The sequence below is a fragment of the Mauremys reevesii genome, linkage group 2, assembly GCF_016161935.1.
Source record: "Mauremys reevesii isolate NIE-2019 linkage group 2, ASM1616193v1, whole genome shotgun sequence".
Lineage (NCBI taxonomy): Eukaryota > Metazoa > Chordata > Testudines > Geoemydidae > Mauremys > Mauremys reevesii.
The window spans coordinates 281178694-281192242 of NC_052624.1; the positions used below are offsets into that span (position 1 = coordinate 281178694).

The 13549-nt window shown below is 49.4% G+C and overlaps 1 protein-coding gene across 1 annotated transcript in view; it reads left to right on the forward strand.

Annotated features, from left to right (window-relative positions):
• The window catches only part of ADGRB1 (adhesion G protein-coupled receptor B1), a 349272-nt gene that overhangs the window by 153051 nt on the left and 182672 nt on the right, over window positions 1-13549 (forward strand). The window contains exon 4 of the mRNA XM_039525203.1: window positions 3625-3732. Within this exon, the coding sequence (XP_039381137.1) occupies window positions 3625-3732 (108 nt within the window). The remainder of the gene's footprint in view (window positions 1-3624; window positions 3733-13549) is intronic.

Consider the following 13549-nt stretch of genomic DNA (forward strand, 5'->3'; position numbering starts at 1 on the left):
AACTTCTCTGGATTCCCTGGTGTCATTTCTGTGTCCTCAGTGCCAGCTCCTCCACTGCTATCTGTATGGTTCCTTAGCCTACAGCGTAAATGACAGATCATTTATGTAGATAAGACCTAAAATACCACCGGACTTAACACTGATCCCTGTATGACCCTCCCTCCGTTTGCTACATTGCCGAGCGGTCTGCTGAGTTCCATGCACCCGAGTCGCGTCTGTGCCCCATTTCTCTTGTGTCACTCCCCTAACAAAGCTCCTGCAGACTGATTTTGGGCTGGATCCAAATCCCATTGAGAGTTTTTCCATGGACTACACTGGGAGCTGGATCAGGCCCCCTTTATGCAGGGCGAGAGCGTGCCTATTTTTTGGATCACCCTTCAAAGCAATTCCAAACAAGGCCCAGGGGAATGTTCCTGCTTAGTGTGAAAACAGGGCTGGATTCACCCAGTTTACACTGGAGTCACCCCCTTGATGTCAATGGAGTGGCACCGGTGTAAAAGCGGAGTAAGCCAGTGGTGAGTCAGACCCTTAGTGGGCACAAGGGCTGGCATTTTCAGCCCGTGGTCCTGATCAGCTGTCATTGGGTGAGATACGGCAGCTCAGGCCTATCCTGTCAGCAGGGGAACAAAAGCAATCACACAACTTAGCCGAGACCAACACGAACCATCAGGAGACTCTACTCAGACAGAACCCAGACACTCCAAGGCAGGTCCGGTCAGGGAACTAACCCCTTAGGGACAGCCAGGGAAAGCAACGGAACAGCACGGAACGTGTTCCTAATGAGACCCCGTCGACAGATTAGTAAATAGACCTCTGTGGAAGGAACAAGTCTGAGATGCCTTTGTCATGAATAATCATCCATGGTAGCATCTCCGACTTCAACTTCTGGGGACACATTCATCTAGCACCAGATCGAAGCCCCACTTAATGCCTGGGTCAGTCCCACGGGCCGGATTTTCAAAAGTGCTCAGCACCCACTGGCTCCCATTGTTCTCACTCAGGACAAAATTGGAGTTTAGCTCTTGTGAAAATTGGGTCCCAATTGAAAATCTGGTTTTAAGTGATTCAACCTTGTTGAAAATCTGGTTTTAAGTGATTAAATGGTTCGTAGGCCTCATTCTGTCCTACTGCTCAGGAGTGAATTTCACCAGCAGAGCATCTTCTGAGGGACTGGAAAAAGGCACACCCGAGATAACTCCTTCCCCCGCATATCTGCACATAGAAAGTCTTACTAGAAGAACGTGAGATTAGTGAAACGGACTGGATTTTTAAAAGCCAATTTGCTTTATCTGTTTTCCCACCCACCCTTCCAAAATCACCAGTCGCTTTTGAAAATCGTGGCCCTGGGTTTTTACACCACATCCATTGCTGAGCTCCCAACCAATCTATTTAAAGCTCCATAGCTAAACATTGCTGCTCGTCCCTGCTTCTGCTCCCATTTTGAATGAGTTTTGAGTCTGGGGGCGGCTTATGGTGGCCAAGGGATGCTGTAGATTCTCCTGGGTTTGAGCCTTTCAAAACCGTAGGTTTAGAGTAGATTAGACTAGACTAGACTGGAGTGATAAACAAGGGGATGGATGGATAGATTTTGGGGTAGGTATGTTGGTAGGGGCCCAAAACCAGACCCTGCTTTGGAACAGCCCTGAGTTTTCCAGGTATTCAAAATATGAACCTGAGGCCAGATCCAGATTTTCCAGTTGACCCTTATCTGGGTATAACCAACCCCCCAGCCCCACACACGCTTGAATACTGGGATGTTCAAAATCCAGCGACTGATGCTAACTGCATCCTGAGCTCCTCTCCGATAACAGACAGACGCTGTCCATCCTCCTCCTCATTTATTTTGCTGGCAGCCAGTCTGCAGACTGCAAGTGCTGGAAGGTTAAGAGAAGTCACAGCAGACTGGTTCCTGGGCTCCTTTGCATGGATGCTGTGGGGGAAGAAGACAAGGGGAGTGAGATTTCAAAAGGGCCTTTAATTAGGCAGCCCATATTGGCCTCCTCCACAAACCAACCTGCTCTACACGAAGTCTGGCTCCTGGCAGGGACGCTCTGCATCCTTCCTCCCCCTCCTCTGCTTTCCCTTTTTTGATGGTGTTACAGACTCGCACCAGCACATGCCTGGAAGCTTCATTAACCTTTATTAATTTTCCCAGGGTTCCAAGGACCGGATTTGTCACCACTTCCAGCCCTCGGCAGCGCGCGTGCTGTTTTGAAAGGGCGAGAGGCAGTTGTGACTCCATCAGGGAGAGCGACCCTCTGTGCAGTATATTCTGTTTGGAAACAAACCAGTTGCCAGATCAGAGATTGCTAGGACCAAATTCTGTTCTCCCTTACACCATATAACTCTGATAGAGTCACTGGAGTTATTTCAGATTTACACCAAGGTAACTGAGAGCAGAATTTAGATCCTGGCAATTCTCTCTTCCATTGTTTGTTCCCCTTTAAGGGCATTTGCATGTAGAAACCACTGTTGTGGGTGTGCAGCCTGCTGGATGCCACAGAGGGTATGAATCTACTTCAGGTGACAGCTAGCATGCTCAGGGCTTAACATGGGAAGTTAATCCGAATTAGAAAAGAGTTAAGCTAAAGTGAACCAAGGCCACTTTCTTTTGAATAAGAGCATCCACACACAGGTTAAATGCATTTTAACTAATGCACTTTAAATTAGTTACTATGGCATAACTTTCCTGCATGTCCCCCTCAAGGCCTGATCCAGAGCCCACTGAACTCAGTGGGAGAGGTCACTGGTTTCAGTGTGCTTTGGATTAGGATTTTTGTCCTTCAGCTGAAGCAGCAGAGACTCCTGCTCTTAGCTCTGGAGTTCCTGGGTTCAAGGACCGGATGTTTGGTGGTCTCTACCCTTAGCCAATCATGTGATGGGGGCCGACAGTGTTGTGTCCTCCCCTTCTCCGATCCTGAGGAATCCCCTTCCTTTGCAAATTCCCCTCTTCCCTTCCCATCTCCACGATGCCCCATAGATAGCTGCAGACCAAAAGCAGCTCGGGAAATAACCCAGGCGAGGAGGAGTTGTATGCTAATAATACTAATCCCTAGCTCCTATATAGCACTTTCCAGCGTAGAGCTCAAAGCGCCTTACAGAGCAAGGTGAGACTCATTGGCAATGCGTCTCAAAGGTCAGTGCAACCCTAATGTGTACAAGGAAAAGCGCAGACATTGGCTTGTCTTAGGGGCCTAATATGAAGTTGCCTGTAGTTCGCAAACACTTTTCTAGTGTGCCTAGCATTAAACCGCCCTCTATCTGTTGGTATCTGTTGATACCTCCTGGGGGTTTCCTGAGAAGGGCCTGGGGGGGGGGGCGTGCACAACGTCACTGAAAGCTATTAAGTGAAGCTTAGGGGACGGATGGAACGGGTCCCAGTGCCTCTAAATGCTAAAGCCCCTGGTTTGACAGCAGCCCAGGCCAATGATCTGGCTCAGGAGCTAACACTGACAGGGGAGGGGGGATGTCTGTGATGCAAATCAGCGGCGCTGGGACTCTGAGATCCATGCTCCCAAACTGGGGTTTTGCTGTTGGTTGTTGTTTTCTCAAATGTAACTTTGTAGTGAAAGATCTCACAGAGTCAACCCAGATTTATTTACATGCCCCATTGCCTTGCCGTAGCCAATGGACGCTATAATTCCAGAAGCCAGTCGCTGAGGTCCACTGATAACAGAAAGCGCGAGGATGCTGACGAACTGCAGCAGTATGGATACCCTGCACCTCAAATAGGTAAGCTCTGAGCTAAGGCAACAATCTCATGATCCTTCGGTGGGGGTGGGACCTGGATTTCCAGGCAGAGTTGGGGTCTGCCCTGGTCTAAAAAGCTAGCTGACGTTTTTTTCTTCCCAGGCGACAGACACCAGCCATTAGGGTAACGGTCATTGCCCAGCATAATCCCATCCCACTCTTTCTAAGGGGTTTGTACTGCCGCCCATCACCGTAGGATCAGGGCATTTCAGTAAACATGCAATCAACCCAACTCAGTCCGTGTTGCTCACAATCCACTCGTCAGCAGGAGTGATGCCTGCTTCCGAATCACTTGCTAGAGATCTGACACTTGGCAACGATGCTGATCAGCGGTGGGTCCATTAAGCCAAAGCTGGCGTGACGGTGACATAAAGGGGCCCAACGCGCAGCTGATGTACATGTCATGCATTCCCCTTGACCCCCGAGGACGGGCGGGGGTAGGGGTCGGGGAGAGGAGTATATCAGTGTGGGCATTGCCTTAGGCATTCAATTCTGTGCGGGAAGGCATGTACGAGCAGGTCAGGTGGTACTGGGATGACAGGTTTTTCCACCCGTATCTTTCAGCAATCAGGAAAGAATACTGGCAACATCAGGTAACATGCTCTAGGAACTCAGGAGTTCACTGACACATGCCTCTTCCCCCCCTCCCTTGCCCATCTTGTTGTAGGATTCAGGACTTTTGTATCCCACTCACTGCAGCTCTGGGTTTGACCCAGGTAGCAGGACAGCGACGATCGAGGATTCTGCATCCGATTCTGCGTTAGGGCCTGGGAGGTTCTGAGCTCCCTCCACACCTGCTGACTTCAGCCTTCAGCGTTTTGCAGGAGCTCCCGGCACCACATGGCTGGACCCCACCTGCCCTGTGATTACACCAGCTGCAGGTTAAAAGCATTGTCCTGAGGCCTTTGCTTTCGAAAGGCTCATAGAGACACCAAAGCTGTGACCTAGATTGCAGGGAACCAAATCCTCCACCAGCCCACTTGCACTGAAGTCAGTAGAACCTGCCAATTGACGCCGTCTGAGGATCCAGCCCCATGTCAGTAGGCAGCACCGTGCAAGCGTTTCCAAGGTTCCCAGGTGTTAGGGCAGAGTTTGGCGGCTTTCCCCACAGGGCAGGGTGTGGTCTGAATTTTCTTGAAAGTAGAAAGGGGTGACTTTGCCTGCTCCGTTTCTCAGCAGCTCTGCACCGGCCGACAGCGCAGGGGCGGTGAGTTGTGTAGCGATGGAATAAAGGAACCCGAGCTGCCTGGACAGCCTGCTGGTGAGACTGTCTTGTGATTAAGGAGCTGGCTTTGCATTAGCGAGATGATGGTGAATCTCAGGGTGGAAGCTGAGTTTCTGGACACTGGTTCAAAGTGCAAGAAAGAGAATGAGAGACAAAGGGTGAGGCAGAGAGGGAGGGGAATTGTAGTAAATTGCACCTCACTTCCCTGGCCATTTCTGCAGTCACTTGCTCTGTCTGGTCTCAGGGGTTCTCCAGCTGAAAAAAGCAGCTCTGTAACAACCCTTAGCTCAGTGATTCTCAAACTGAGGATCGGGACCCCTCAGGGGGTCGCAAGGTTATTATACGGGAGGTCGCAAGCTGTCAGCCTCCACCCCAAACCCCGCTTCGTCGCCAGCATTTATAATAGTGCTAAATATTTTAAAAAAAGTGTTTTTAATTTATAAGGGGGGGTCTCACTGAGAGGCTTGCTGTGTGAAAGGGGTCACCAGGACAAAAGTTTGAGAACCACTGTCTCAGCTAATGCAGTGTTGTTAGAGCTGTGTCGGGCCAGGATATTGGAGAGATGAGGTGGGGGAGGGAATATCTTTTATTGGACCAACTTCTGCTGGTGAGAGAGACGAGCTTTTGAGATACACAGAGCTCTTCTCCAGGTCCAGGAAAGGTCCTGAGAGTGTCACAGCTAAATACGAGATCGAACAGATAGTTTAACATGAGTGGTTAGCACATATTCTAAGGGACCATTCAAGGCGAGGTGGCTCGTTAACACCTGTGTAGTTATAGGACAAAACAGGGAGTTAGTGGGTTACAGATTGTTGTAATAAGCCATAAATCCAGTGTCTTTATTAAGACCAGGATTTTTAGTGTCTAGCAAAGTTCTGAATTTAAGCTCCCAGGCTCGTCTTTTGAAAGCGTTGTGCAGGTTTCCTTAGAGGACCGGGCGTGATAGGTCAGATTTAGAGTGATCACTTCATGAGAGGTGTTCACCCATAGATGATACAGTGTTCTTGTCGTTTATCATTTTCCTGTGAAAGTTCATTCAAGAGCGTAGTGTCTGGTTTCACCCACCTCACTGCCGTTAGGGCATTCCGTGCACTGAATGAGGCACGCCGCGTGCTGTGATAGACGTGTGTGGGACCCCTGTGATAGGCATGCGTGGGGAGTGTTGATCGTGGTAGCAGTGGAGATATCACAACATGTGGTGTCCTTCATCCAGTGCACTAAGTGTTTGATCTTGTATTTAGCTGTGACACTCTTGGTACCTTTCCTAGACCTGAGGAAGAGCTCGGTGAAGCTCAGAAGCTCGTCTCTCTCACCAACAGACGTTGGTCCACCCACCTTTTCTCTCCAAACCCTTAGCTAAGGCAGGAGGAATATCACGTCACTCCTTTCTGCAGTGCTGCTGGACCTCACAGCTGGCCTGGATGGCAGATCTGTTGCTAGATGCCAGGTGAAATGAGCCTCTCTTGGCAGCGTACAGCGGAGTGACAGGCAAGGGGAGACGGGGAAGCAATGCATGCAGAAGAGGGATGGATGGGGAGGGGAGTCGATAGCAGTGCTTGGCAAAATGAATATGCAAATAAATATATCCTCGTTAACATGGGGCGGGGAGCTGTGCTAGCAAGAAGAGGGCCAGATCCTCCACTGATGTAAATCAGCATAGCTCTGGAAAGTTCAGTGGCGCATCGCTGATGCCACTGAGGATCTGGCCACGCCGCTGGTGTGTTTAAACCTTGGTCACTACACACGAGGAAGGACCAAATTCCAGCAGGTACCTGGCACTGTTCCTCCCGACGCGGCCCACGTGCTGCTTCCGAGCAGCCTTTGCCAGAGGCCGGATGGATTAATGAGGAAGAGGCGACAAGTGGGAGGATGTCAGATCTGCAGGAGTCACTCAAATATCGGGTAGGATCGTAGGGGAATGAGAGCAGTCTGCTGCTTGGATTCGGCAGAAGGGTGAGGGAGACGCTGCAGGCACTAAACAGGAGCCTGCAGCAGGTTAAATTTCCCTTCACGACCCATAACAGTTTCTCTCAAAGCCAAAAAGTCACTGGAGTTGGTCCTGGATAGCAGCGTGAATCAACAGCGGAGCGGTGCCCAGTTCGTTCCCTCAACCTGCTGCATCTGCCATCATGCCCTCACCACCTGGAGAGGTGGCCTTGCGCTGCCGGTGAGTCTCTGCAGATAGTCCCTAGAGTCCAAATGCCCCATTAGGCCTTTTCCCTCCCCATGTGCACATTGGCCCAGCAGCTCCCCTTGGACCAGTTTCTGATCTCAGTTACATCAGTGTAAATCCAGACTAACTCTGTTCAAGTCAATGGACTTACTCCGGATTTACACCACCACCTCCGGAGAGCTACTCTGGATCTACACGAGTGTAAGTGAAGACAGAACTGATCGCCTGGGGTAAATTTGTCCCTGCTGTCCGTGGATTTATTTATAGCCGTGATGAATTTGGCTGTTAGTGCCTGGTTCCGATCTGACATCTGCAGCTATGATTGCATGGCCTTTCCTGGCATTCCTCCTGATTTGCACCTGTGTATGTGAGATTCGAGTCAGGCCCTTTGTCATTAGCACCACCCTACCCTGCTGAGTGAAGAGAGGCTCATTGAAACAAGTGGGTCTGCCGTCACAGACAGCCACTGAGAGCTAGTTCCCCTTCCAGAGCTTGGGGTGGGGGGTGAGGGGAGTCCCCCCTAGTCTGAGCATGAACACTGACTTGGTTCTAGTAATAGATAACCCATCATTAATAAGAAAAGATGATGTTTGTAGCTATGGAGATGGAAACACCTGGTCCTAGCCAGTCATCTTGTTTGTCCTCCTCGGCCAGTACAAGATTGTTCCCCATAGTATGTTCCCCGATGCTCTGGCCTAGTACCATTTCAAGTGACTCAAATGGTGAGCTGTTCCTATTAGATGTGATGGTTACGGTTGCTTGTGTTGCACTGAACCCAGATATCGTGGCAAGTGATTACTGCTTGCAAAACTAAACCTGGACTACTAAATCCACAGAGGCAAAGTCCAAGGGGATTTGGCATTTGAAGAGTGAAGGAAATGGCCGGTTGAAATGGATCTCAGGGCTAGTCTACACTTACCAGCCGGGTCGACGCGGTGAGTTTGACTTCTCGGAGTTCGAACTATCGCGTCTAATCTGGACACGATAGTTCGAACTCCGGAAGCGCCGCGGTCGACTCCGGTACTCCACCACTGCAAAAGGCGGTGGCGGAGTCGACCTTGGAGCCGCGGACTTCGATTCCACGGCGTCTGGACGGGTGAGTAGTTCGAACTAGGGTACTTCGAATTCAGCTACGCTATTCACGTAGCTGAACTTGCGTACCCTAGTTCGACCCCCGCCCTTAGTGTAGACCTGCCCTCAGTTCCCCAGGTTGCATTTGGAAAGCTACCTCTCTAACAAGGAGAGAGATTGGTGGAGGGGCCAACATTTCCAAGGGTCAATTTTCTTTTTGTGAAACAAAATAAAAAAAAAATCATTTCAAATCAAACAAAACATTTTGTGGTGAGAGATTTGAAATGGTTGGTTTTGATTTCAGCCATTTTTATTTAAATTTTAAAAAGTGAATGTCAAAGCGAAAAGTTGTTTTGAATCCAAAATCCCAAATTTTTAAATGATTTTTGCCAGTTTTTAAAAAGAGAATGTTGTTGAAATATTTCAGGTTAGTCGAAACAGCGTTTTCTAGTGGAAAGCAATTCTGATGAACCATTTCCGAGCAGCCCTACCTACGGGGAACATAACCGGAGTCCAGCTAAGTAGGAGATTCATTCAGCAGGGCTGGTGCAGTCACAGCACAGCGTGGGATCGCTCAGGCTTTAGCGAGCCAGAGCAATCTCAGCGACAGCCCTTGTTAATCTGACACAAGAGCTAAAGCTTTTCCACCGGGCGCTAGGGAGAGGTGAGCGGGCAGCCTTCACTTCCAACTTCACCTGCTGCGGCTTTACATTTGATTAGCCTGTTGAGATGCATAACAAGCATCTGCTGGGCTCTCCAGTAACCAGAGGGCAGCACCCCTACGACACAGTGAAATGGGAGAGAATTATTGTTCCCTGTGGACAGGAGCCCAGCAGTCCCCTGGCTTTGCCACTCACTGCACCATCCCTGTAACATGTGCTCACGGATGTACCGGACACACTGGGTTCTCACCTTCACTTATCACCCAGGATGGTTTATATATTTTTTTTAATGAGGAACTCGGCAGTTGTCATGGAAAAATCCCAGCTCCAAACACCCTTTAACTTTGCATCCGTTCAGATCTGTATCTGAACTGTCAGACCTGCTGGGAATATGCTGAAAGCAGCAAACCTGCAGGAGCAGGTGGGACAAGGTCACCTCTGTAATGTTCCTGTGGGAAACATGGAGACCTGGCTCTGTCGGATCTTGCAGTGCAAGGAGGGTAAAAATCAGGACGTGAGCCACTTTCACTGGTGAGATACACAGGAGGAGCCTGGTCGCTCTGCTAGTTGGAACGTGGTGTGTAGTTAAGGATGCAAACCCTTGACAGCCGTCTTCATCCTCTGTCAAACTCGTGAGGCGGGCTGCTAATTTCTCTTCTTCCTTGGAGCACTGTAGCCAGCTGCCGGTATGGTGACGCTGACAGTCTCTTGATCTGCACCTCTGCTAACTCCCTCCTCGGCTAAGCATGTGCAGCTGTGAAGGAAAAAGGAAGAGAGAAAGCAATTCCCCATAACCATCTGGGAAAGGGGCTGTCAGCAGTCTGCTGACTGCACAGGCGTTTCCAGGGCCCTGCCCATCTACAATGGAGATCGGAGCTGATTCGTTTGCAGCTTTCGCTTATTCCGCAAAACAAGGAGCTAGTCTGACAAAGCTACTTCCAGCCTGTAGGAAATTAATTAAGCTTCCTGGGCACACAAGTGCACTCACATATTGATTGGATTTTTTTTTTAAATTTGTTTGCCAAGACAAATTCCCATCACAATCAGCACCCGCGGCTAAGGCCGCAGCTGAGCAGCTGTGACTGTTTCTCATTGTTAAACCCAGCAAAGTGATGTCCTAGACTCCAGCTTATTCTGCTGCTGCAGGATACATATAACTTCCAGTGAAGTCAATGAGAATCACTCCTATCCCATGGGCAGAGAACAGGACCAGGGGAAGGAGTCAGCAGGGTTTCCCATTTTTCTCCCCCCCACACCTTTTTCCTTTCCTTTTGTCCGTCTCCTATAAAGTTGGGCTGGATGAAACAGAGGAGAGTATACTATGGGGAACAGTATATTATGCCCAGCTACCATACTGATGGACACCCTGGAAGTAAATGGATAGATGGAAGAGTCCTACACTGGCATAGATGATGGATGATGAATGAGCTAACCAGGGCCGGATTTAGGGGCAGGCAACTCAGGTTACCACCTGGGGTACCAGAGTTGGGGGTGTGTGTGCTGTTTTTGTTGTTAGCGACAAAAGGGAAAATAGAATATTTGAAGTAAAATGTTTCAGGTATTCCGTATGTGGCTTCATTTTTCATTAACCTCCTAGAATGTTCTGGACCTTTGTAGAATCTTGTGGAACCTTCCAGACCTTCTGAGAACGACATTTCCCTCAAACCTTGTAGAATGTTGTCAGGCATGTTTTCGTGGGTATATAAGGGGCGGGGCGCCACCAGTCAGTCTTACATGTCAGGGATAAGTCATGCATGCAAATTGTGCATCAAAGTCGTGAAATGGGCTACAAATGCAATAAAAATAAGGTATTCAAAAGTTTAACACACGGAGTGGTGGGCGGGGTGTGTGTGTGTGCCGAAGACGCTCCTGGCTTGGGGCACCATTTGGCCCTGGTGCTAGCCTAACACCAGAGGTCTCTCCTCATCGCTCTTTGCTAGGATTGCTCATCATCAGCAATCATTGAGCCTAGTTTATCCCCTGGGTGTTGCACTAGCATGGACAGATGCCACCACTAACACCAGGCATCTCCACATTTTGAATCTCTTGACTGTGGTGAAAGTAGCAGTGGCGCATCCTTCCAGCATACCATGAGCTGGTGCAGTTACAGGGCTTTCTGTCAGGATCCCAGGTCATAGGCCAGCATCTCTAGTGGTCGGAGCAGGAATCAGGATCAGAATACCAGAACCGGAGTCAGAGAAGACAGGAGTAGGGCTGGTTCAGAGGCCGCGGTGAGGCTACGGCAGGACTGGAGCAAGGGCAGGTCCAGGGCAGAGTTGAGGCTGGGTGCAGGGCTTGGAGCGAGACAGGCACAAGGAGGCGGAGAATCCGCAAGCAGATGCCTGGAGCAGCCAGTCAGCTGCACCTGCTGCTTGGCTTAAGAGCTGGCCTGAAAGCTTCCTCAGCCAATCAGGCATGGCAGTCCATGAGGCACAGCTCTGGGGTCTTACACACGATGCTCTCCGAGCCCACTCGTCTGCTGCAGACCCCACTGTCCTAAGCACCTTCATAGCTTGTGGGAGTCTGTCTGGCCCCCATTAAACCAGGCACCCTGGTCTGTCATTGTGTGATAGCTTTAATCTTTCTTCCATGCCAGCACCCTCTTATAAGTACTTGTTACTTATACAGTAGCAGATGACCTGGTGTTATATAAGGGTTGTGTCATCCCCACTGCTTCATGATGCAGGGGGCACAAAAGGAATAGGAAATCTGCCTGACTGCCCTGTGATTGTCAAAGGGGGTCGGGGGGAGTCATCAACGTGGCATTGCCCTTTCACCTGGGCTTGTGGAAACTCCAACGGGAAGAAAAACAGCTTCCGTATCTTAGTGCATCTACTGGGAGCAGCATGCGCTGGCCTTTTTTACATCGGAGAAGCAATGAGACATGTATTGCAGTTATATTATTCAGCCACTAGATAGCTCTGTGTGCTGCGTAGAGTTCCAGGCAGGCTGTGTTCCCTGGTAAAGAAATGAAACAAAGCTGGAACTCAAGTTGTGTGTAAGTCTGCTTTCTCGTGACTGTGCTTGTAGCTGTTTCCTTTAGGGTTAGGGGCCTAGGGTCCCGGTTAGGGCCTCCCCTCTAAGAAGGTCTGTGATTAACTATATTTTAACAGAAGGGGAACACAGGACCCTGTGTACTTACCATGGATCATACTATGCTAAGACACCACTGTCACATCATGCTTACCATGGGTTAAACTAGTTAGCAGTGACTGGTGAAGTAAAACCATTCTATACAGCACTAGTGCCTGGAAGAGGGACCTCTTATTCTAAAAACAGTAGCGGAGTGTGTCTTTACTAACATGACTCCACCGCCCATGTGCGAAGTGGTGTAAACTCCAATTAGAGGACAGGTTTCTTTGGGCAGAATCTTGTCCTTAAATAAGTGACATTTAACTGGCACTAATTAGGGACATGGAATGCAGCGATTAGTAACTAGGAACATATTTAAACTATAGGGACCGGATCTGCAACTGGTGTAAATTAGAGTCGCTTCGCTGAAATCAATGGAGCTACACTGATTTACACCAGGTGAAGATCTGACCTGAGAAGCACAAAACATTCTACGGACAAGATTTTTGTGATTGGCACCCTCAGGATTTCCTGAGGCCTCATGCCCAGGGGTTCTGAGCAGCTCTGTGGAACAGGTCCAGAGTGAGTGGAAACTTCTTGATTTCCCATTTTTCAGGCCCTGAGGCTTGGACAGGCATATTTGCCCAGGCATCAGAGAAATTTTTTTTTTAAAAAACCACTCTTTTGGTTTTAGAAAGTGAGGTCAGGGGAAATGCAAGAGCTGTGATGATAATTGCAAAAGGTCCCGCCAGATTCCCTTTCCCTTCTAATCATGGCTCTCTGTACTGTGAAAGGGAAAATGCCCAGAATAAGGAAGGGGGAAGAGAGGGAGGAGGTGAAACTTGGGCCGTAGAGGACATGAATTCCTCTAATAGCACCACGACATACAGAAGGCAGCGTCCTACCTTTCATTTCAATGTGGCACTTTCAAATGTGCATCCGAGACAGCCGCCGGGATATGATTAGATTGCAGAGCGGACTATTAAATTTCCCATTCTCTATGCACCATACAATTGACAGAGAGAACACATAAGTCTCACTGCGGGCTTTTCCCCGCCTCTCTCTTTGGAAATGGCTTTCCAGCCTAGACAGGTAGTGTTTAAAGAGCCAGATAAGAGGGATGGCCTGCCTCTTGGTAACAGCGTAGACGATGTACCAAAAGCATGAGCTGCTGCAGCATGTTTGAGGCAGAAGCAGATAAGCCCCATCACCATCTACAGTTGAGGGGCCAACTTTTCTATGATCCTGGCCCACACCCAACTTTCCCAGCCCGGCCAAGAAGGTCATTGTCTTTACACTCTTGGCTTGGTTGTCTGCTAAAAGACTGGTGCGGCGGAGGTGGGAATTGCTGGTGCAGGGTTAAAAAAAATCTGTGGCAGTTTTCTGAGCAGTGCAAATCATTAAGTGCACCATTAACGCCTTTGGAGGGTATGTCTGCACGACGAGTGAAAGATGTGATTGTGTCCGGGGTAAGCACACCTGTGTGAGTTTAAATCTAGCGAGCACAGATAATAATAGCAGTGCAGATGGGGTGATGTGGCTTCTGCATGGGCTAACAACCAGAGTACAGGCCCTCCAAGGACCCTGGGTAGGTCC